The sequence below is a fragment of the Epinephelus fuscoguttatus genome, linkage group LG6, assembly GCF_011397635.1.
Source record: "Epinephelus fuscoguttatus linkage group LG6, E.fuscoguttatus.final_Chr_v1".
NCBI classification, from domain to species: domain Eukaryota; kingdom Metazoa; phylum Chordata; class Actinopteri; order Perciformes; family Serranidae; genus Epinephelus; species Epinephelus fuscoguttatus.
In genome coordinates, this window is record NC_064757.1 from 38,421,819 (window position 1) to 38,446,097 (window position 24,279).

The 24,279-nt window shown below is 40.8% G+C and overlaps 1 protein-coding gene across 23 annotated transcripts in view; it reads right to left on the minus strand.

Moving 5' to 3' along the window:
* The window catches only part of camk2b1 (calcium/calmodulin-dependent protein kinase (CaM kinase) II beta 1), a 130,155-nt gene that overhangs the window by 56,521 nt on the left and 49,355 nt on the right, over positions 1–24,279 (minus strand). For 15 of the 23 annotated variants that reach the window (XM_049578507.1, XM_049578505.1, XM_049578525.1 and 12 more), the window contains exons 6-12: positions 21,078–21,150; positions 16,637–16,739; positions 14,932–15,015; positions 14,676–14,770; positions 12,456–12,578; positions 12,190–12,273; positions 5,712–5,754 (exon numbers count right to left, since the gene is read on the minus strand). In XM_049578507.1, the coding sequence (XP_049434464.1) occupies positions 5,712–5,754; positions 12,190–12,273; positions 12,456–12,578; positions 14,676–14,770; positions 14,932–15,015; positions 16,637–16,739; positions 21,078–21,150 (605 nt within the window). The remainder of the gene's footprint in view (positions 1–5,711; positions 5,755–12,189; positions 12,274–12,455; positions 12,579–14,675; positions 14,771–14,931; positions 15,016–16,636; positions 16,740–21,077; positions 21,151–24,279) is intronic. The other 8 variants (XM_049578509.1, XM_049578506.1, XM_049578510.1 and 5 more) reach the window with 1 other exon arrangement.

Here is a 24,279-nt window from a genome sequence, read left to right on the forward strand (position 1 = left end):
CAATGTGTTGAAGTGACATATTGGTGGCTTTGCTGAGGATATATACAGCTCTGTAACTGAAACTTTAATTTAAACCTGAACGTCATCCTTACAGAGTATGAACACCACGAGACATTTCATCAACATGTGGAGGGAAACAGAGCTGCCTCTGTGTCAGCACAGGGACACTGGTACACTGATCTGTAATGCATGATTCATATGATGAGAATATGCTGGGAATTTTGAATTTTGGCACAATTTCAATATAAAAATCACATCTTTTAATGGTGAACTTATTTGGAGGGGTGAGAAATTTTGATAAAAAGTTGGAGTAATGCATTATCCAGATCTTAGGAAGTAAAATATATAAATAACAATCTGTCAAAATATGATTCTAATATAAGTATTAATGTGCTGCAGCGATGTGCGGCCAAAAAAATGAATTCTTCAGATTTAAGAAAAAAAAAACCCTTTGTTTGGTAAAGATCCTCGCAAAAAAAAAGAAAATATAAAAAGAAAATAAATAAATAGAATAAAATAGAATAAAAATAAAACAAAATAAAATAAAATAAAAAACAAAATGAATTAATCTAAAAAAATAAATTACACCATGATCTTTTCAATGCATTTTTCCTCAGTGGCAATATAAATCAATTTTTTTTTCTAAATCACAAAATGGAGTAATGCATTATCCAAATCTACATGATGCTACATAATGATTCTAAGTATCAGTGTGCTGCAGCGATGTGCGGCCGCAAAATGAATTCTTCAGATTTAAGAAAAAAAAAAAAACCCTTTGTTTGGTAAAGACCCTCGCAAAATAAAAATAAAATATAAAAATAAAATAACATAAAATAAAATAAAATAAAATAAAATAAAATAAAAAAAGAATAAAATAAAACAAAATAAAAAACAAAATTAATTAATCTAAAAAATAAAAAAAAATTAAACCATGATCATTTCAATGCATTTTTGCTCAGTGGCAATACAAATCAAAGTAACCACTGTTGGATATTTTTCCAAAATCATTCAGCCCTAATGCTGATGTAATTAAACTGTACCCAAGAACTGCATTCAGTAGTTCACTCTTTCATCACTTGTACAGATAATTTACCAGCATCCCATTAAATGTGAATTCAGCTTGGACAGTGAAGATGAGGCATCAGAGTCTCACATTGAGAAAGTCCATGAAGATACGGAGGCCTGAGAGTGAAAATGACTTTTTGGAGAGAGGACAGTTGAGTCGTTTAATAAAATGTTAACCCTTTGAAACCTGAGCAGATTGGCTTGTTGTCTTTTGAAAACATGGGAAGAAGGCACTGACCAACGAAAGAAGAAATGACCCAAGAAAACTGCAAGAAATAAGTAAAAATGAGAAAATTCAAAACAAGAAAATTAGTTTTAAAAAAGTTAAAAACAAACAAGGAGATGACCTGGAAAACCTGCAAAAAAAAAAAAAAACTGGGAAAAAAAAATCTGTACCATAATCTTTATAATATTTAATAATAATAATAATAATATTATTATTATTATTATTAGAAACAGTTTTTCCGAAGGTCTTTTCTTTTTCTGTACCATAATCTTTATAATATTTAATAATAATAATAATAATATTATTATTATTATCATTAGAAACAGTTTTTCCGAAGGTCTTTTCTTTTTCTTTCTAGTTAAAAAAAAATCTGTACCATAATCTTAAATATTTAATAATAATAATAATAATTATTATTATTATTATTAGAAACAGTTTTTCCCAAGCTTTTTTCTTTTTCTTTCTAGTTAAAAAAAAATCTGTACCATAATCTTAAATATTTAATAATAATAATAATTATTATTATTATTATTAGAAACAGTTTTTCCCAAGCTTTTTTCTTTTTCTTTCTAGTTAAAAAAAAATCTGTACCATAATCTTAAATATTTAATAATAATAATAATAATAATAATAATTATTATTATTATTATTAGAAACAGTTTTTCGCAAGCTTTTTTCTTTTTCTTTCTAGTTAAAAAAAAAAAATTCTAAATCTACTATTATTTTGCAATTTGAGGGACATTTCTTACCAAGTTGCTCACTGCCTTTTCCCCCGTGTTTTTGCTGCTGAACTGCTAAACATTTAAAGTTTAAATACTTGCGAGAGGTGTCTGAAAGCAGCACAAGAAAAGTGACGTCGCTCCAGGTTTTTAAAGGGTTTAATGAGTCAACTCATTTAATTCAACTCAACTAAATTGTTGATTTAGGGAACTTATACTTATATCTGCTTATTTCCTGGTGTTTCCTATAAATTCATAGAATTCTGGAACCATATCTTTAACTGAAGGTCTTTTTTTCACTTTTTATTTATTCCTCATTCTCTCTCTGACTCATTCACCCGATGACCTCACACCTATAATAGTAGGAGTACTGTTTCCTGAGAAGAGGAAAGAGAGTGAGGAGGAAAATATGTTTAAGAACGTGACACAGCCAGGCGGGCCACACACCGGGGTCAGCGTGTGCATGTGTGAGTGGGAGTTAAAGAGCTGAGTGGTTGTTTAGTTGGCGTTCAGACCGTTTCCCATTGTAAAGCTTGCAGTGTCAGAGTTGCTGCTGTGAGTCATGTGTTCTGAAGCAGCATGCTGGCACACACACACACACTAACATCACTCACATCTATATATGCAAAACACACACATACTGTACATGAACACAGACTCAGTGGGTGTGGTTTCATTTACGGAAAGTGCAACAATTATGAAAAATAAAAACCACTATTTACTCCTGAAAACATGTCACTGTCATAGTTCGATGTCAGTCGCTCATATGAATCTTCTAAATTAGCTCCACCCGTGTCCGGCTGCATTCAAACCTCAATCCATACAATTTCTGACTTCTTCCTACTGCATGCTCAATGGAAAAATCATTCAGCGACAATGAGCTCTTTCCATTTTCATTTCACTGACCACAACAGTGCTGAAAATGCCTCATTGAGTGAAACTGATAAATCTGTTTTTGTTGACAGATACTGGAATCTTTGGATCTCACCATCTATATGATAAGTTAGGAAAAAAGAGGTCCCAGCTAAAGGAGGTCATTTGTGAAAGTGTCTCAAGAGGTGGGAGGTACAGATGTGCTAAATATACTGTCCACCTTAGATTATAACATAGATTTATAAGTGTCATCTGTTACAGAGATATACATAGATACAAGGACAAGTACACAGACACAAACACATCCACAGCTTGCTGGTCAAATTCAGTGTTTCCCCAAATGTTACAGCAAAACAACACACGGCTCACTTATTTTTAAAACACCTCCAAGTGTTTAAAATGGTCTTGCATGTTGAACTTCCACACAGCCAGGACATTAGGATAACTGTTAAGTATGAAGGTGTGGTCAGTTGAGAACTTTCTCTTCATTGTAGACATCGCCAGGAAGTGAGTGGTGACAGCCAGATAGGTAACTCCAGTGCAGAGAGGCAAAGGAGGAAATGTGTCTTTTCATTTCGACACGTATTGCTAATTTTCGCACCAAATAAAACAATAACACACATTAGAATCTGTGCGCAAGGTTTCTACAGTATGTGTAACGATTAGAAAAACGCATCCATTGTGCAAAGGCCTTAACAGAGTTCTGCAGGAATGAGTCCAAAAACCTTAAAATGAGTTAGCATTTTAGCACTTCTGGTTCCCTCATCTCAAAGTCAATGTTTTTGTGTTTTTTAATGTTTTTTTTTCTCGGTCTGTTATTAATACAAGCTTAAGAGACATTCATGTTTTGTTTTATGCCAAATCTTAAATATTGAAGCTTTTACATGTCGTAAAAAGTTGCAGCTTTACAGTCACGCGATTGCATTTCCACTCAAAAAATCATAAAAGTGGTGTTAATTTGTGAAGATATCATGCTTAACAAAATGTGTGAGTTTCATAAACTTCTGTTTGCTAAAGAGCTTGTTTTCTGCATCAATCTAATCTATGGTGGTGCAGTGGTTAGCACTGTCGCCTCACAGCAAGAGGGTTCCTGGTTCGAACCCAGGATGGGTTCTGTGCAGAGTTTGCATGTTCTCCCCGTGTCAGTGTGGGTTTTCTCCAGGTACTCGGGCTTCCTCCCACAGTCCAAAGACATGCAGGTTAGTATAGTAAAGACATGCAATGGCAGTATAAAAAAAAAATCGGGGAGTGCAGCAAAATGCCGCCTACCTACTTTTGTTTATACAGAATGCAGCTTTTTCGGGGCAATGGGGGGCGTGAGCAAGTAACAAACGTGTAGCTCAGCGTGTGACGTAAACAGTGGCGTGGGAGGGAAGCCACGGCTGGTCAGTCCTTTGGTGATTCTCTCGTAAGTCGGCCCGTCCTTCACCGTCCCCGTCATTTGACGGTTAATGGCCTCTTCGTTTGCGAGGACAAGGAGGGCGCGCAATGCCTTGTCTCTTCAGTTGCTCATCTTTACAGTGTCTGTCAGGTTTGCGTTTCCCTCTTGCTACTAGGTGCTCACTAATTCCCGCTATCAGCTGTTTCCTGTTTATCCACCACCAGTGGCTCGCACGTGCAGCATCTTCAACAGCCCCTCCCGTTGCGGAAGGCCGCCTTGGTCTGTTTAAAATAAAAGGTTCCACCAATATGTCTACCCTATGAGGCGGAAAATTGAGTACCTCGGATTAACTTGCCAATCCGGCTCTGTGTGTATGAACGCTCGCAGCTTGCCGGCAAAATGGCCCAACATTTGTGGAAAATCTGGCAGTGTAAAAGGGGCTTAGGTGTCAGCACTGTGATAGTCTGGTGACCTCACCCAATGTCAGCTGGGACAGGCTCCAGGATAAGTGATTACGGAAAATGAACGAATGAATGAATTAATCTAAAATCCAAAGGAAAATTCCCATAGGCATTTTGTCGAGGGAACCAGGGTGACGTTAACTTCCAGGCCAGCCTACAAATAAACGTCATTCCTGTATCACTCCATTGTGATGAATGTACTGGTAAGATAAAAGTGAAACTCTAGAACTGGTCTTTGTTATCTTGTTACCATGAATATCAAAGCTTTTGAGTCACCAAACCTTAACGTGAAGACTTTGTCTAAAAGTCACCTTAATTCATTTGAACAGCCGTCAACCGTCTTATTAGATTAACACTTGAGAGAAAAGGGAAACACTGAAGTTGCACTGAGATGAAATGAAAATGTGCAAAACTTTAAATATATATCTATTTGTATAAAGGAGACAAATAGGTCTGTCACTGAATGTTTAGTGTTACCGATGTTAACAAGGCACATGCCACCATTTTGGGAGAATCGCACATCAAATAGGAAAAAAGTTACAAAAAAAAGTCTGGTATTCAAATCATGCTTTAAAGTGATACTTCTCACAAAATTTAACTTCAGAGTGCCAAATACTGATCCCTGTAGGCTTTAAATGTGGCTGAAAAGGTTTGTAGTTGCTTCTTCTCAGTGAAAAAAGTCAGTTATCAGCTTGGATTCACTCCTGCTATATTGGCTAAGTCTGGATTTGGATGAGGTATCACGCTAAAGAGCCAATGTCGTCCAAAATGGTGACGTGTTCCTCAGAACCAAACTGACAGTTAAGCTTCTATTCAACACACATTTTAGTCTCCTGCTACTTAAGTATTTGCAAACAGAGATAAAAGTGGCATGCAAACAATAAAATCCCTGTGTAAGCTTCTTCATATAAACTACATATTGACTGATATGAATGGTAGATTTTCAGTAATGAGGAACAGAGGAATTTTGTCCAGGCAACACTTACCAGAGAAATTTCGAGAAACCAGCATGGTAGTAAGAATGGCCCCCTGAGAACGAAACAAAAAACAAGTTCCAGTTATTTACAACAGCGACTTAATCATTTTGACATTTTTATACAAATGAACATCCATTCTGCCACTTTGTCTCTGACTGATGCACCACAGTAGTGATTAAACCAACACAACAGTCGATTAGAGCTTTTAAATTTGCTGTTCAAAGACTCAAAATAAAGACCAGAATCACAGCATGTGAAACTTTTACATAGGGATGCATCAGTTTATCGGCTGAACATCGATGATAGTCAGCATTGGCCTTGTTGACTGCCATCAGCCTATCTGAAAATAAGATGACAGTTACTGATGGCAGTGGACGATGTTAATGAGCAGTCACCTTCAGGGAACGCATCACACTGTAACACCGTGATGCATTCAAGCTCTATTCAGTAAAATTAAGTATTAGGCGAAGGGTAATTACAACTTTGTCACGATGTCTTCACTGTAATCTTGTATAAAATGTAGCTTTTGGTGAGAAACTTGAATAAATACAGTTGTTTGAAAGATTTATTGATGTTTTCACAGCGATATAAAGTAGATATTAGTGAGGGAATCATGACACATTACAGATAGTGAAAAGGCTTTTGAAGCTACTTTCTTAAAAGATGTTTTTTTTAATGTAAACGGTTATTTTAAAGGTTGCTTCATAAATTTGTAAGATTGATTTTGTGCTCATTCAAAGACAGCGGAATGAAGGGCTTCCTTACTTTAAAACAGTTTGTTTTTTTATAGTTTTATAGTTTGTTTTGAATGTAATTTATCTTACTATATAATGACGAAAACTCTGTCTGTGTGTCTGTTCCACGTTTTTCTCCTCACTGACTTGGTCAATCCATGTGAAATTTGGCACAGTGGTAGAGGGTCATGGGAGGATGCCAATGAAGCAATATTACATCAATTGGCCAAAGGGGGGCGCTATAGCAACCGACTGAAATTGCAAACTTTGAATGGGCATATCTCATGCCCCGTATGTCGTAGAGACATGAAACTTTGCACAGAGATGCCTCTCCTCATGAGGAACACATTTGCCTCAAGAACCCATAACTTCCAGTTATATAGATTTTCCACCATTTTGAATTTTTTGAAAAACACTTCAAATCGATCTGTTCCTAGAAAGTTTGAGCGATCTGCATGAAACTGGGTGAACATAATCTAGGGACCAATATCTAAAGTTCCCTCTTGGCAAAAGTTGGAAAACTTACTAAAACTGAGCTTCTATAAGGCAATGAATATTGCGGAGGGCGTGGCTCATCACATAAAGGTGTAGAACATCTCAAGGGTTTCACCCATCACCACGCAACTTTGTAGGCATATGACCACACATAATCTGAGGGGACCCCTCCATTATTGACCCCATCACACAAAATGGGGGCGCTAGAGAGCTCATTTCTTATCTAGGCCTAACCGCCATATGGATTTTTACTAAACTTGGTAGATATGTAGAACAAGACGCCTTTTTTTTTTTATGGAGGGTGGAGGGGGTGGGCGGGCTGTTTTTGCCTATATTTGACAGGACAGTGAAGCATGACAGGAAGGATGGGGGAGAGAGAGCAAGGAAGACATGCAGCAAAGAACGCACCTTTCCCCTGTGAACTACCAGTGCGCCCCACTTTTAAGTCAATACAACATATAAACACTTTCAACGTGCTACCTCAACTACTAATGTACAGTTTTAGCCCACTAACTATCCCACTATTGGCAATGGTGCTACTGTACTTTCATTAAAGCAATCGTACTATCAAATTCACAAACACTCTGTCTGAATACATTGCTCTTCTTCATGGGTTCAGTTGACTATTTAATCTGCAATTTCCTATGACCTGTATCCCAAACACACACCATGTGAAACTGTACGTGGGCAGCTGTGCACTCAGTGGGTATGGACTAGTTTCAAATATTTCAATGTTTATTGTTGTTATGTGTAGGTATTCACTATTCTGTGCTGTTTTACTCCAGCTCTGTGAAGCACTTTGGGCGGCCTGACTGCATGAAAGGTGCTATATAAATAAAGTTTGATTTGATTTGATTTAGACTTCACGTTTCCCTGGCACAAAAGGGGCAATATATAACAACAAAAACAAAATAAACAACAATATAAAAACATTGGTATCAGTATAAGCTATTGGCAAAATTGTTATTTTAAACATAGGTATAAGCCCAGAATTTCAAAATTGGTGCATCTCTACTTTATCAGCATAACATCCAAAGAAATAAGTGTTAAATAGTAAAACCAGTGTTGTTTGATTAAGATAATCTCTAAATGATGTTTATACGCCATCACTGCTTAACGTTAAAGATAAAACCACAAAGAAAACAATCCCAGAAATTACAAGAAGGAAGAATACCACGTTGTACTCCATGTATAAACCACTGAGACCTGCTCACATCTAAATTAGTTTACCATTAAATCATGGACAACAGAGCCAGACTGACAGAGAGTTAGGCAAGGTTACGACATATTCAGTTAAAAATGTAGTATTACTGAGTCAGCAGTGAAAAGCCAACACACAAAGAGATGCTGGAGAGAGACAGAGAGAGACAGAGAGACAGAGAGAGGAACAAAGCAGTTAATGTCAACACTTTTTCCTCCGGAGAGATCATTTACTACTGGAGCTGGTAACTTTTTACAGGCCTATTAAAATGGCACTGAATTGCAAATAGAGCGTGGTATTTAAGAGCTGCGGAGGTTGATAATATACTTCATATCTCAATAGCTAAAATGAGATGCCACTCCACCATAACCGCAGCAAAGGCGGTGCACTTCTAGAACAGTGATGCTGCACACATGTGGGTGGTTTTCTTTTTTCCCTCAATGGAAGATCTTTTTTTTTGGAACATATGTTCTTGTATTTGTTAGCTGTAGAGAAGATGCCTCGCAGTCTGATGTCACACCTGCTTTCTCTCACCGTGCACTGTTTCTATTAGGGCAGCGAGAAATATCTCAGAGCTTCATTTATAACCTCGACATTCAAAATCAACATTCAGATGCTGCGCAGCTTTTTTCCTGCATGTCTCTCCATTCTGTTTAAACCTGGCATTTCTGCACAGTTGTAAATAAAGATTAGGCTGCACTAATGTTATTAGTGTTACAGTGGAATTAGATTCCAGTGGTGGCTGCGTAGGATTGTTTCCGACTTGTGTGATCCAAACATTGTTACCTAGGTTACAGCCCGGGTTCTTTGCACTAGTGAGAGTTGTTCTCACCAAACTTCTGCACCAGACTGCTGAGATTTAAAGTAAAAAATCACTTTACTTGAAATGTTCTGATTTATTTTAAAGTCATTTCTGTCAGAGCGTAATTTTGCTACAGTGTACACCTGAGGGCGAGATTATTATTTCATCATTGTTTTATGCCCATATTGGATTACCCTGCAGCCTCCGTGTATTTATGTTGAGCTTCTAACACACTAAACACATAATGATGATTTCAGCTGCATTTTAATTGTGCAAAGTTTGATTTTTTTATGCGCGGTGATATCTAACAGCGTGGCAGATTTTACACTCTGATTCATCACGTCAGCTCAGAATAACATGAGACACCTGTGTGATGAGAACTGGAAATAAAAACAAAAGATAATCTTTTATTAGAAAAATAATCCACACACTGTTAATTGGCTCCCGTGATTAGGAATGCAACATTTTGGTCAGATAGACCTCATGAGTCATGAAGTACTTCCCCAGTCTTCAGTAGCAGAAACAGTCTGCTGTTACTCTGAGGTGTTTTAATGCTCCCTATTTAGATATAAACAGCTCATTCTGGGGTATCAAACAAACAAACATTTTAATTTTCAGGTGATTATATACTGAGGAAAATATACTTATTATATTATATTCCATTTCTGCTGCTATATCCCTCTGAATCCTACAAACTGGACCTTTATCAGTTTAAATCGCCTGCCACAAAAGCTTGATAGGATACAGTCAGATGGCTGAGGGGATGACTCTTTTTTCCCATGCACCTCATTTCAAATACATGTTACTCTGTATGAAGGCTTCACAGAAAAGTCACACTATGGAGAGCAAAACACTGTACAATGGTTCAACCAGACTGACAACTGAAAGGGCAGAACGAGACAAAGATCCCTTTGAGCAACAGCTTAATAAGACTAAAAGAAATCACCAGTCACTGGTTAAAAAACCTGAACTCTTGGTATCAAAATGTGCGCAGATTTAAAGAGCAACATGTTCTGTTTCAGTGTAACATGTTGTTTTGGGGAAGATACACTCACCGGCCACTTTATTAGGTACTCTTTGCTAGTGCTGGGTTGGACCCCTTTTGCCTTCAGAAATGCCTTAATTCTTGGTGTCATAGATTCAACAAGGTGCTGGAAACATTCCTCAGAGACTTTGGTCCATATTGACATGATGACATCACACAGTTGCATCCATGATAAGAATCTCCTGTTCCACCACATCCCAAAGGTGCTCTATTGGACTGAGATCTGGTGACTGTGGAGGCCATTGGAGTACAGTGAACTCATTGTCATGTTCAAGAAACCAGTTTGAGATGATTTGAGCTTTGTGACATGGTGCGTTATCCTGCTGGAAGTAGCCATCAGAAGATGGGTACACTGTGGTCATAAAGGGATGGACACGCTCAGCAACAATACTCAGGTAGGCTGTGGTGTTTAAACCATGCTCAGTTGGTACTAAGAAAATCTCCCCCACACCATTACACCACCAGCAGCAGCCTGAAGCGTTGATACAAGGCAGGATGGATCCATGACGTCAAATTCTGAGCCTACCATCTGAATGTGGCAGCAGAAATCCAGACTCATCAGACCAGGCAACGTTTCTCCAATCTTCTATTGTCCAGTTTTGGTGAGCCTGTGTGAACTGTAGCCTCAGTTTCCTGTTGTTAGCTGACAGGAGTGGCACCTGGTGTGGTCTTCTGCTGCTGCAGCCCATCTGCTTCAAGGTTGGACGTGTTGTTGCTTCAGAGATGGTCTTCTGCAGACCTTGGTTGGAACCAGTGGTTATTTGACTTCCTGTTGCCTTTCTATCATCTTGAACCAGTCTGGCCATTCTCCTCTGACCTCTGGCATCAACAAGGTTGTGTGTGAAAATCCCAGTAGATCAGCAGTTTCTAAAATACTCAGACCCGCCCGTCTGGCACCAACAACCATGCCACGTTCAAAGTCACTTAAATCACCTTCTTCCCCATTCTGATGCTCAGTTTGAACTTCAGCAGGTCGTCTTGACCACGTCTAAATGCCTAAATGCATTGAGTTGCTGCCACGTGATTGGCTGATTAGCTGAACAGGTGTTCCTAATAAAGTGGCTGGTGAGTGTATTCTTCAAACTTTACAACAGAAACAGGATGTTCGTCTCAGGTTAGCACTGTTGGAATATCAGATGAATAGACTATGGACTGACAAATCACAGTTCAAACCTTTTTCATGTAACCACCGTGTGGACTACAGAGGGCCCTAAGAAAAACAACCTCCTGTAAATATTTAAAGCCCAGTTGCACTGCTGTGATTCATTAATGATCGAGGGTCACTGACATTCTTCTGGACTGGGAAACAGATTCAAAATCAAAATTCACACCGTATTCTCCCCTGTCAAGCAACACAGTGGGGACATCAACTAAATTCTTTTGTCAGGGCCAAAACTATTCCACATGTAAATTATACATTTGGTGTCTGAATTCAACTGTTTTTATGTTAAAACAGCAATTATCAAAGAAAAGAATAAAACATTCCAAACTTTTGTGCGGTGGTGTTTCCGGCAGCCCTCTGGCTGATTTTCTTTTATAATGTAGTGTGTTGTGCAATTTTGATATTCAAGAGGTGATTTTTCATTTTTTGATTTGCTGACAAAATGATTAGTGTGGAATTTATGTTCGTATAACAACAATCAAAATGACAGGTACATTTTTATGTCGATATGTTGAATTAATCAATTCCCTGTCTGAATTTTCAGAGTTACTTGCTGAATTTATAATTAATGATTTTATCTTTTTTGTTGTTTACTATGTAACTGAAGTCCGACCTCGCCAGTGTGCATTTCTTCTTGAATGCAAAAAGCCAGAGACAATTGGTTCATGCTGGTGGCATGTTGGTTGAATGGTCCAACATTTGTCTGCAGCCACCTGCGTTTCTGCTTCCAGTTTCCCATGTGCTGGTATTTAAGCCATGCCAAGACTGGCCAAAAGCAGCAGGGTAACAGTGGCATGCTCCAGTGGCTAAGCTGTCGTATCCACACAGAATGTCAGCACTAAATCATTGTAGAGGGGAAACCGTGCATGTCGGATCAATCGAAATCTTAATTCTTGCTGCTTTTTCATACAACAACAGTGAAAAGTGCAAAAAACATGTTTGGCAATACTTTGGTTGGAAAAATAAGGTTAAGGTAAAGGGTTATTTTATCCCGTGTGAGAGCTTAATGAAACAAAAGAGGAAGATGTGGGAGAGGATGCAAACACACCTTAAGTTTCCTCCTGGCATTGAATTTCTTCAGGCACTCCACGGTCTCCTGTCTGTGCATCATAGACGCCACTGTGGACCGTTGCTGGGAGAAGGAAGGAGAAGAAGAGGAAGAAGAGGACAAACAGACGCAGGTTTAGGGAGAGGAGGAAGAAAGAGACAAAAAGAAATCAGTTAATTAATGTTTCTGTTCTTGTTTGATTGAGCAGTTGTGTAACAAGATGTGTGAAAAGCAACTGCCGTCTATCTAAAGCAGGGGACACTTACGCAGACCCATGGGTGCTTGAGGGCCTCCTGAGCAGTGATCCTCTTGGCTGGGTTGATGGTCAGCATCTGGTTGATCAGGTTTTTGGCCTCTGGGGTGACTGTGTCCCACTCTGGGGAAGGAAACTGGGGCAAATAGAGCCACATGTCTTATAACTCTGTGTAGAGACGAAACTGTTAGTTGATTTATGGATTCAATGATTGACAAAGAATTAATCAGCAATTATTTGATAATTGGTTAACTGTTTCAGTCAAACGTTTTGCATTTACAGCTTCTTGAATGTGAAAATTTGCTGCTTTACTCTGCATCGTATCAATGCAAATTAAATACAGGAATGCCCCGATTCAGTTCCAATCCCAATCTGAGTCATTAAATTTTTGCTCACATGGTCTCATACCCCATCAATTGTTTACGGTGTGTGGCGTTTTTCCGAGGGCGGGGCTCAGTCCCTGCTCTTACTGTACACACATGGAGACAGACAGCAGAAAGCTGGAGAGCTGACGGCGGCTGCACTCCGCCTTCCTGCATTCTAGCTTTATGGAAAAAACCCCTGTGAGACAGCTGACGTAAGGACTGGATCAGGCTCTGTATAGCTCAATATAACTGATCCCAGTCAGTTAGAATGGCTTGATTGCCCCCGTCAATATCTTTGAGTTTTGGACGTAATCTGAAGACAATGCATTGGGAAACTGCAATGAGCACTTCCACATTTTTTTTTCATTTCACAGACTTAAATGTTTAAGATAATAATTGAGTGAGGCGTTCTTTCGACATGTATGCAGCACATTTGGAATTTCTCAACTGGAGTTTTTACCGCAGCTTGCGACACACTGCCTCTTGTCTGCCTCAGTCTGTGCGTTGTACACCGGCTAACTAGCCAACAGTTTGTAAGGCTGATGTAGAAATGAATGCTCAAGAGAAAATCCTACATTTCTGGTCAGAAAATGAAAGACTTGGACACCAACAGATATTTGCATATCTGCAAAAGGCGTTTTAAGAAGGTAGTTGAAGAATGATAAGAGGGAAGTTGTGTTTGAACGGCGAACAAGTCCGCTGTCAGTGGAAAACTCTGAAAAAAAATCACATTTTGAAGCAATGGATTGGATGACAGTAACCTGGAAATCCAGATGCCCCGCCCCTAGCAAATTCAAATTTGCACTGCACGGGAATCTGGCCCCGACAAGCAGAGCCCGGTGAATCGCCATTGGACCAATCAGATCAGTCTATTGGGCGTAACATGATGACGACAGCGCTGCGCCATAGGAGTCTAAAAGTAAACAGCCAAGATGTCAGCTGCCGAAGGACCGCATCCATTCAATTTAGCTTTGGAAGAAATGCTAAGCCAACTACACTTATCTTTTTCCTTGAGAGAGGAACAGAAGACTGCCCTAGAAGCCTTCGCTTCCAGGAAGGACGCTTTTGCTGTTTTGCCGACGGGATACAGCAAAAGCATAATGTATCAGTTAGCCCCACTGGTTGGCAAACTAATGGGGCTTAGTGCAATGAATACGTCACCTTGTTTTTTGCTCTGATTGGCTATCGTGCTATCCAATTGGTGTGGCGACATTTAATATGCCTCAGTTAGTGCTGCCCCTTGGGTAGGAAGGGCAAAAACTGGCATATACTGTCCATGTAAACGTAGTCAGTGTCTGATGAGCGTGAATTCTCCTTTGAGATTTTCATATCTTGCATATTGAATTCAGCATTATGTGTGAAAAACAAGCTGATTTATTTGTTGGACAGCTTTACAGTAAACACAAGTGTAGAGAGAGGGGGAGAATAACAAACACCACACAGGTCACAGGCCAGATATGGACCCAGGATGCCGTCTGTTACCTTCAAAATCACAGCCACTGTGGCCTCCTGCGGGTGTGTTTTCCAACAGTATCAGAAGGCCAGTCCAAGCACAGTCCCGAGCATTTTGTCAAGGAACTCTAAACCCATCAGGTCCTGTTGTGTTTAGGCATAAATGTTGAGGTCTGTGTCCTATGAGCCCAGAATCTCTGCCAGAGAGTCAGACAGCCTCTCTCTCTATTTGGCATGGACTTAAATGTGATCTAAGGTGAGGCTCCCTCTCTTGCACCCCCTGAAATATGAATGAGGTGACTGAGTTACGTAACCGCTGCCAAAAAGGAACGAGGGCAGTGGGAGGAGAGGGGAGGGCATTACAGCAGGAGGGGAGACATAAGAGAGCAAGAACGAGGAGAGGAGAGGAGACTCACGTCGTAAGCCCCAGCCTTGATCTGCTGGTACAGCTTGTGCTGGTCCTCGTCCCAGAAAGGAGGGTAACCCACCAGCAGGATGTAGAGGATCACCCCTGAGACACACGCAAAAACACATATGGACACACAGACACACAAAAAGTGCACAATTTGTTATAAAATGTGTTTCAGTGTGTGTTTTTGTGTACAATTATCTAGGAAATGCCATATGTGTGTGAAGTGTGTGAGTAACTGTGTGTCTCTCTGTACAACTCACCGCAGGCCCAGATGTCCACAGGTTTACCATATGCCTCCTTCCTCAATACCTCAGGGGACAGGTACCCCGGTGTGCCAGCAAATCCTGCAGTAAACACACAAACACACACACACGCACATACACAACTGATTGATAAGCTCACGGCAGCAGATTGTGTATCTGCTATCTTTGGATCAGCTTGTATAGAAAGCAAGTTAATCTTCCGTAAGCTATGACTTAGAGATCTTAAAGACAGATTTGAGGCTTTAAGGTCAGTCGATTGTGATTTACTGGCAAGTCTCTTGAGGGAAGCCACAGACTCCACTGTTGATGGGTACAGATGTCTGTAGAAGAGATCCAGGTGAGATGTGGAAGTGTGCCTCAACAGTACTATCTGAGACATTCAAACTTAATCTCTATGTACTAACAAAAACTATTCTGGACCTCTATATGCAGAGTTTGACATCCCTGATAGGAAATAACGTAAGAATGGCTTCTGAAATAAATGCCCAGGTAGGGGTCAGGGTTATACGTAGCTCTTTTTCGACAATCATGGGCTGGCTTGGCTTTGCTTGGTCTGGGCCATCAGCCCAGCACAGCAGGGATTTGCATTTCCATTACAACAGAGCTACCGTCTTGAAGGTGTGTCTGTAACTGATGATGGCTTCGCTTGGGTGATGACGTTTAAAAGCAGAGTGATGATCCACGCCTAAACTCCCTGTTATTTTTGCTGCATGTGTTTTTCCATCACACAGCAGGGCAGGTAAAAGAAGTTTACCTGTTGGAGGGGAGCTGTTTGCAGAGGTGCAGTAAGAGCCTGTTGTCTGCAGCTCTTTATCAACGTCTCACTGTGGCTGTTCCTGCTTTCACTTTCCTCCCTGCTGTATAATTAGACTTGCCTTTATTGAAGAAAAGCCGCTAACAAGTTCCACTAATTCAGTAATAACACATTTAATTTCCTATATATTCTTCACAATAAAAGTCCACTGTTATTTTGTTATGTATAAACTTTTATTGTGAAGCAGCAAAGAAGGAAATGTTGAGTTTTCAAGCAGCAACTTGACACAACTTCTAACATGTTGGATAGTGAACATGAAACAGTAAAATAAAGCAGATATCTAAAATAAAAACAGGACAAATGAGAGAAACTAAACTCCAAACCACAGAGATTCAGTTCGAAGCTACACCTGCAGACAGAGGTGAGGAGAGTCTCGCAACACACGCACTTGTTTGAGGGGGAGAAGCGGTTGTTGTTGGGTGTTCGCTGTGGTCAACGAGACGTCACAGCTAACCACTTGAGCGCGGGCGGCCTGGCTTTAGGACCTACTCTGGAGAAGGTCCATCTCTGCTACAGCTCGGCGAGGAATGGCACATCTTAACGGATAATGGAAACGCAAATCAGCGCGGCATGGCTTTACTCGGCGTGGAAAAGGCCCATTAGCCTAGCTATGTGTGGTCGGTTTATGCTTACATAATCTGGGGCATACATCTTTTTTGAGTCTTTTATATGTCATATATAGTTTTATCTACGTATAGAATATTTTCTAATAACTTCAGTCACTCTCTTTCTGTCGGGTGGACCCTCCTAAGTCACTACATTGCTCTCTTTTTTTATCTTTAGGTCTTTATTCCTTTCTCAAGCGTTTAACAAACCCAATGAATGAAACCCGTCATAGGTTTAGATATGTATATAATAAGTACAGACGTGATTAACTCATGCACCTACCAAACCAGGCCTGCTGATCCCCCTGCACCTCGATGGCCAGGCCAAAGTCGGCCAGCTTCACTGCGGCATTCTTACATTTGCTTGCTAGGAGCAGGTTCTCTGGCTACAGTCGGGGAAAGGAGAGAAATAAGGTTATCAAACAGTTTGTAATGAAGGATGGAGGTACATAACATACAGTGTCCTAGTGGGGGAAGAGCTGGAGGTAGATAGCTATGCATGCAGTTTTTAACTGGGTTCACAAAGAACATTCTTAACACTGTACTCACACTCACACAAAACACAGGTACACACAGACATAGATGTCATTTGGATCACTTGTGCGGACACACAAAAGCTATACAATAAAAGTGAGTGCAATAACTCTGTGGACTAACTTTTACTGTACTGTATAGCTTCATGTGTTCACGGAACCTCGTCAGTCTGCAGTGCTTTTTTGTGTTAGCCTCATGTGGTGCGCCGTGGTCTATAGGCTCCATCGCTGTGGCCCAGATAATGCAGTCAGCCTCATTATTCTGTCAGAAGAGGGCTCTAATAATGGGCTGCTATCCCCACTGGCCCCCTGCTCTCTCATTTTGTCTCTCTACATCTCTCTCAGCTCTCACTTAATCGTTGCCTCTGTGAGAGCAACTGGCAATCTTGAATGACAAATAAAGCACTCTGGTGGGAAATATTAATACAAAATGCAAACTTTTTCTTTTAATTAACTGATGTCCAGGGTGCTCGTGATGTCACCAAGCTAGCTAACAGGGTAAGAAACACATTGCACAAGTATAAGCTAATGTGACTACTTAGAGTTCAGGAGGTCTGCTAGGCTAACAAGGTAACCAGAAGATCTTCGCATGGCAAGATTGCATTGTTGATGGCAAGAGCGCTACGCTTTGCATGACACTAATCTAACCTCCTTCACTGAACTCTCGTCTAACATTACATCGAAACAAATAAGTTCAGTTCTTTGGCTCTGCCCATTCCAGGTTTGAACCTACCAGTAAAACTATTCCTGCCTCTCTGGAGCTGCTTGTATTAGGGTCAGGTGCACTCTTGTAATTCTACTACTGTTTTGGTTAAATATAACAATGTCAGCAGTAACGCTGTTAGTTGTACGCGGGACTAAAGTTCCAAAGCCTTCATTCTCTTCCAATTAGCTTGTGTAGTTGTTTCCTGAAATGTACCTCAGCGAGCAGCACCACAAGTGCAAACTTACAGCATGGCGAGAATGAGGACATTATATTTAGGCTGCATTTCTGTCACTGCCTCCCCTGCACTGCAGCAGCGTGTGTCTTTGCACCCTCTGCCTTCCTCCCTCCGCTCTCTCCCCTCAGCTAATATGTTTAGAGGCGCAGGAATACTGTGTATTTAAAGCGCAGATACTTAAAAGTGTGCTTTTATAGCCTTTGAGCCCCATAAGTAAAAGAAAAGGAAATGAGCAAGAGAGAGAGACCGTGAGTGAGCGCAGCAGTAATCCTGAGGCGCTGTGCCTACTTCGTGTCATCATATTCTCACAGCTCTACCACTTGGTTAGGCTTTACTCTTTTGTAAACGAGGGGAGTTAGAACTTGCCAACACTGCAGCAGGAAGATAATCCGTGAAAACGGATGTGGGTGGAAATTCTGATGAAGCATGCGCTTCCATCAAAAAGGTGCATAAACATCCAGGCCACATGTTCAGACAGAACAGCAGCAGTCGCCACCGCTTTTGATGGAAGCGCTCCTTCCCTCTCCATCTCTTTGGCACACACACACACACACACACATACACTTAGACATGCACACAGCTGAGCACAGGGATAACTAGCAACTAGTTTGAGAGGGAGGGTACGTGGACAACAGAAAGCTGTAATCGAGAGCAGTTCACGAGTGGGTGTTTCATATAAAATGATTCCCATCTTTCTTTCTTCTGGAGCTGCTGAGGGATTCCTCACTAATTCTTTCAGAGAAAGTGGCAGGGATGTAGACCTCATTTAAGAGGATTCAAGCAGACTGTAGTATGGGAAAAGAAACTGGCTCGCACTCATTTTACCATAACTTAAAGGAATTAAGTAATTTATAAAGTCAGGGCAAGGTCAAGTTTGATTTTTTTTATACTAATACCAACCAGACACCTGAAAGAAACACCTTAAAGTAAAACTCTGTCTTTATCTACCAAATCCTTCATCTAATACCTTGCCTCAAATCTGGTGGCATGACACGGTCTAAAGTAGGAAAATGTTTGATTTAACTTTGATTGTAAAATACATAAATATGTCTGTGTTACAGACACGTTTCACTTTGATTTCCAGCCCTAACTAAAGTATCGTTTTAACTTATCCTTGCTATCTATTCATGCAGTTTTCATTATGTGCATTACATGTGTCTAAAGGCTGAAAATACTGCCTTCAAGATTGACATATAACCTGAAAGGCAATATACTTTTGATTTCTGAGAAGAAAAAAAAAAAAAAAAAAAAAAGTTAGAATATTTGCTGCACAGTCTCAACAATACAGGACTGGCACACACACACTTGTTTGCTGTGTTGTCATCTCATTTGGCATAACCCAATTCCTAATTTGAGGGATCTTGTCACCAAGCTGTCCTCAGTCATCACACTATGACCTATTGCATGAAATGCTCCCCGATGCTTGGGTGTGAAACCAGATAGGCGTGTCGGCTAAATAAAGAAATGGCCACAACAGTTCTGATAAACACAACACGCCTTAGCTGGAATGCCGGGACTGACATTTGCATAGAGGAGGTCTGCTCGACAAAGTGCATCATGCAAAACAAGATGTGACAAACAAGCATGCACGTACAAAAAAAGACGACCAGGTACGAGACATAACAGCGAGAGGACTGAAAGCGGTTTGATTTCTGTCTGTTTAGACGCTGATTCCCACACAGCTCGTCGTATTTCAGGAGCTGCTTTAACTTTTACACAAGCACAGCATTATGCCAAATTTAAACAGCTACAGACCTAAGCGAAACTTCAGTTTAGTTGTTAGGCAGTTCACAGTCAGCAATCACATTAAACAAGGCGGCAGCTTGTTGAACAATCTCACTGAAAATGCATTCCAAGCTCAGCAAAATCCTTAAAGGGATAGTTCGGATTTTAAAGCGGGGTTTAATGAGATGCCTAACCCTAGTTATTGTATTACCTACATTGGTGTTTTAATTTGAAGTCACCAAAGTCACACAATAACACAGGTATACTAACTTCTCGAGCTTCATGTTATGCAAGATGAAATCACTGTATTTGTCAATGGAGTTTGGTGGCTTCAAAGAGAGCACAGATGGATAAAATGGCTTCAGTTTCCTGTCAGAAATGTCTGACGGCAACATAGAGTGGTTAAAATGTTTTAAATATAGCCAACACTTGGTGGCAAAAATACGTTTTGCTGCTGCCCTCGTCCACAGCGATACACTGCTTAGCTTCTGGGGCATTACCCCCGGTCTGCTTCTCCAGACCGCCATCTACTGTATGTAAAACACTGACTATGATCAAGTACCTCACACAACTCCACTTCAAGAAATGTGAACTACCCCTTTAAGAGCATAACTTCACTGAACCATATGGCATGTGTACAGACGTCTACAAAATACTTCTATTAAGCAATACAACAGTTCTAAGAAAGTTGGTACAAGTTCAAAAGTAGCAACTGTCTCTGTGTCCAAGCCTAAAAAAAGACTGCGCTACCAGCCAGCTAGCCAATATAAATAAATGTCACAACATCACAAGACAATTGATGGCAGCTTACACAAAATGAGCTGTCACATTTGAAGCACTGAGGGTAATTAACACATCTATACAGGCAATCTAAACCACACGGGGTGTCTCATAATCAATAGTTAACATATTTCTCTGACTAGTAAATGAACCAGAGGTCAGATTAAGTATCCTCCTGGGCCATCTTATGTGGATCCGTAGACAAAAGGAATGGGCTAGTTGTGCAATGACAAGGTCCTGTTCCAAAAAGGTTACAGAGCAGCGGCACTGGTCAGCCAGCATGACCAGCGTTGCATGCTTTAAGTCTCCACAGACTTTGGGAAGTGGTGTTTACACAACAGGAAAGGAAGGTGACTACACAGAGCTGGAGGCTGTGTATGGCAGGGCAGAGCCAGAGAAAGGTCGGAGGTGGTATTTGACAGTCTTGAGGTGATGGCCACGAGGCCGTAGGGACTGTTCTGTCTCTGGGGAAAGGATCTTTGGCCTATCTCTAACTGTGCAACTATTGTGCAGGCATAAGCAGACAACAGCAACTGTTTATGTATCAGAATATGATGATTCAAAACCTTCTCTAAGTCCTGAGGCTTTGCAAGTGACATTATGTCCACAGACATTACAGATTCTCATCTACTTATCAGACTTGCACAGACGACACATAAAACACACCCACACCAACAACCCCCCCCACTTACACAAATATTTAAGCACACTCTAAAGGGACAGCAAGATGATCCCCATCACTCACCTTCAGGTCCCGGTGCACCACGCCCATTTGATGGCAGTGAAGCACCGCCTCCAGGATCTGCTGGATGCAATGACTGCATGCAAACACCAAGGGAGGGGGGTGGGGGGGGGGCGCATGTTAGTCTGAGCAGCGCTACAATCCCGTGCACAGGCCAGGGGTGTGGGGGAGGGAAGGTGGGGGGAGGTGTGATGGAGGAGTGGGAGGGGATTAAGGAGTACAACATGGGTTGAAAGGGCTCTTCTGTTGCCAGCTGTCACACTCTCACCGTTTATTGGCTTCGGCTGACCCACAGCTAAGCGCACCCTGGGTTATGCAAATGGAGCCACTTTGATAGCTTGAATAGGCTACGTTAGCTAAACACTGCGGCCCAAATGAAGGCATACTGCAATATGAATTTCATAGGTCACAAACATTTTCTCTGATGTGCCTCACAACACATGGCTGTACCACAAACATTAGCTGTATGCTGGCTCACTCCATTTCCTGCTGGATCTAACACCCTATAGAGCGGCACACGTCAACAGCAGCCTTAATGAGTGAAGTTTTTGGAAGTTGGCTGTAGCTCTGGGTTCCAGTTGGTTGGCCTGAAAAGGGCGTAGCTGTGGGTGCGCTGCAACAGAAGAGTCCCCTGAGACAATCTATCCTGCAACTAACCAGTGGATATTATTCTCTATGATCTCGGTCTTAGATACTCTATTCTTCGTAGATGAATGTATCCATGGAAACGCTCATCTAGGAAAGACATTTTACAGTTGGCTGCAGCTGGATTCTAGATACCCCACCTCCCTCCGTGTTTTAGTCAGCAGGCCTCTGGTGATGAAAGAGGGTGTGAGAATGTGGCTGGCCATTGGGAGGAGGGGGGCACACAAGGCGTTGATGAAGGAGGTAAGGGAAGGAGTGAGTCATTGTGCAATTAATACATTTAAAAGATGTGTCTGGGATCAATGCCACGTCTACTGCCAGCCTAGCTGGCCTCTGCCGACAAGTGCTGTCGTTCTGATGTCAGTGCACTACCGGACACTAAAAATAAAAAGGCAAATCTCAAAAACAGTGTGAGAGACGCTGAGGGATGATTGTGATTCGAGTCTATGCAGAAACCAGATGATGTACTGTATCTGAGCAGGGAAGGCGGATATATAAATATATGTATACAGTATATATATAATGAGACAGACAACGTGTACATGTGTGCAAGGGGACATGTACTTTGCCTGGGTCCAGCTGTGGGAGGTGTGGACTGATGCATGAACACACACATGAGCACAAGCACCTGGGTTGTTGGGGATGTGGCATTGTGTGTGGATAAAAGCCTGAGCGTGCATGTGCGCTTCCTGTGCACTGACAAAGTCAGAGGTCATCAAAGTTCAGAGTGAGGTTTGTGCTTTTGTTCTTTGAATTATTAAAAAGTCCACCCCATGACTGTTTACAAACAGCTGTGGGTTGTGACACTAACATTTCTGTTGTGTTTAACATTTTAATTCCAAATGCACAACATATGACATGATGTCAACAAATGTAACATCTACAACAGACTATGTGTCAATAATTAATGTCCTTTAGGAGTCAAAGAGAAAGCTTCAGAATCATACCAGATAAAATCCATTTTGGACGAGGCGGATTTCTTCCTACTGGAGGCCCAAACAGACGATTCAAAGTAGCCACATAACATGTAGAATTTTGAATAAGGCCACATTCAGACAGACCACAGTACTGCGTGAAGAAATGCAGCCCTGTGATTCACTTTAATGAGGCCAGGTGCTGATGTGGCGCAGGCCAAATAGGTAAAATACTTTGTAACATAAATGGTGTATTTCTACTGTTTAACTGCTGAGCATTGCACTCAAAGATAACATGACTGACACATAGTAACTTTCCAAAGCAGTAAAATCCTATTATAAACTGCCGTGCAGAGTTTTGGTGTGTGATAAGCCTTTAAACCCGTGGATTAATTACTCAAAGTTGACGACCTGGATCGTATTTCATCGTCTCACCTGTGCCACAAACAGCACGCTTCCACCAACGCAGCCCCTCGCGTGTTTTTAACACAGGCCTGTTTTCGGTCTGAGTGCAGCTTAAGGGAAGCTTTTGGATAATGGAAAATGATGCTCTCTTGCTCTTACTGCACTACTGCTCTTTCCACCTACACTTTTGGAAATAATGTTTAATTCATATTCATACATTAAAGGGAATTCTGCAGTTTAAATACAGTTGAAATTAGATATTGCGTGAAATGACAAATCAGTGAGTGACTGTCTTGATGAGGAGAAGTAGATACACTGAAAATTTACCAAGTAATTTCAGCAGCTTAATTTGACAACTTGATGTTAAGATAGAATATTGAGGGTTTTTTAAACTCACTTAATGGTAGGGCTGCCCCCTAATACTTGACCAGAAAGATCAATGGTTGGCAAGATTTTATTGGTTGTGTACTCACAGAAAAAAGAAATAAAACAAATGTGGAACTCTATTAGGAGCTGCGCCTTGTCAAAATAAATCTAAACCTATATGACTGGACCATGTGGGAATTTAATTTGAAAGGACAGACACAGGAAGTGGCCACACTCACGTTAATTTCCAGGGCTGGTACCTGCGGTTATTCCACAGGCTAGTTAATAACATGTCGGGCAGGAAATCCAAAGTGTGGGATCATTTTGAGAAGGTGAAGGACGAACCCAAGGTGATATGTAAACTCATCTTCATTGGTCGACTACAAACATGACGTATCATCTGAAACATGGAAGTAGCTACATGCCCATTAGCCCACAGCGTCATTAACAGGCGGCTCGCTCAGTGTGTGACGTGCACTTGTAGATAAAATATAGGCCTATATTAATGAAGGTTCATTAGTACGGTTTGTATTTCTCTGTAATGTAGCACAGTGTTAACAATGTTACTGATACTATTCTTTCTCACACCTTCAACTCAAACCATTGTGTTGCCCCGCCCAAAATATATAATTTAACAATCAAATCAATATCATAAAAATGCAGGCGACTAGTCGACTAATGACTAAATGATGACTTTTGGTCAACTAGGAAAATTCTTAGTCGGGGGCAGCCCTACTTCATGGGTAACACAGGCAATAAATGTGCCATAGTTCCCCCAGATAAATGTGTATTGAGTACTGTAACACAAATTATTATAGTGTTTGTGCCTTTAAAAATTATGCTCAGTCATTAAATTGCACCTTATGGCAAAAAAC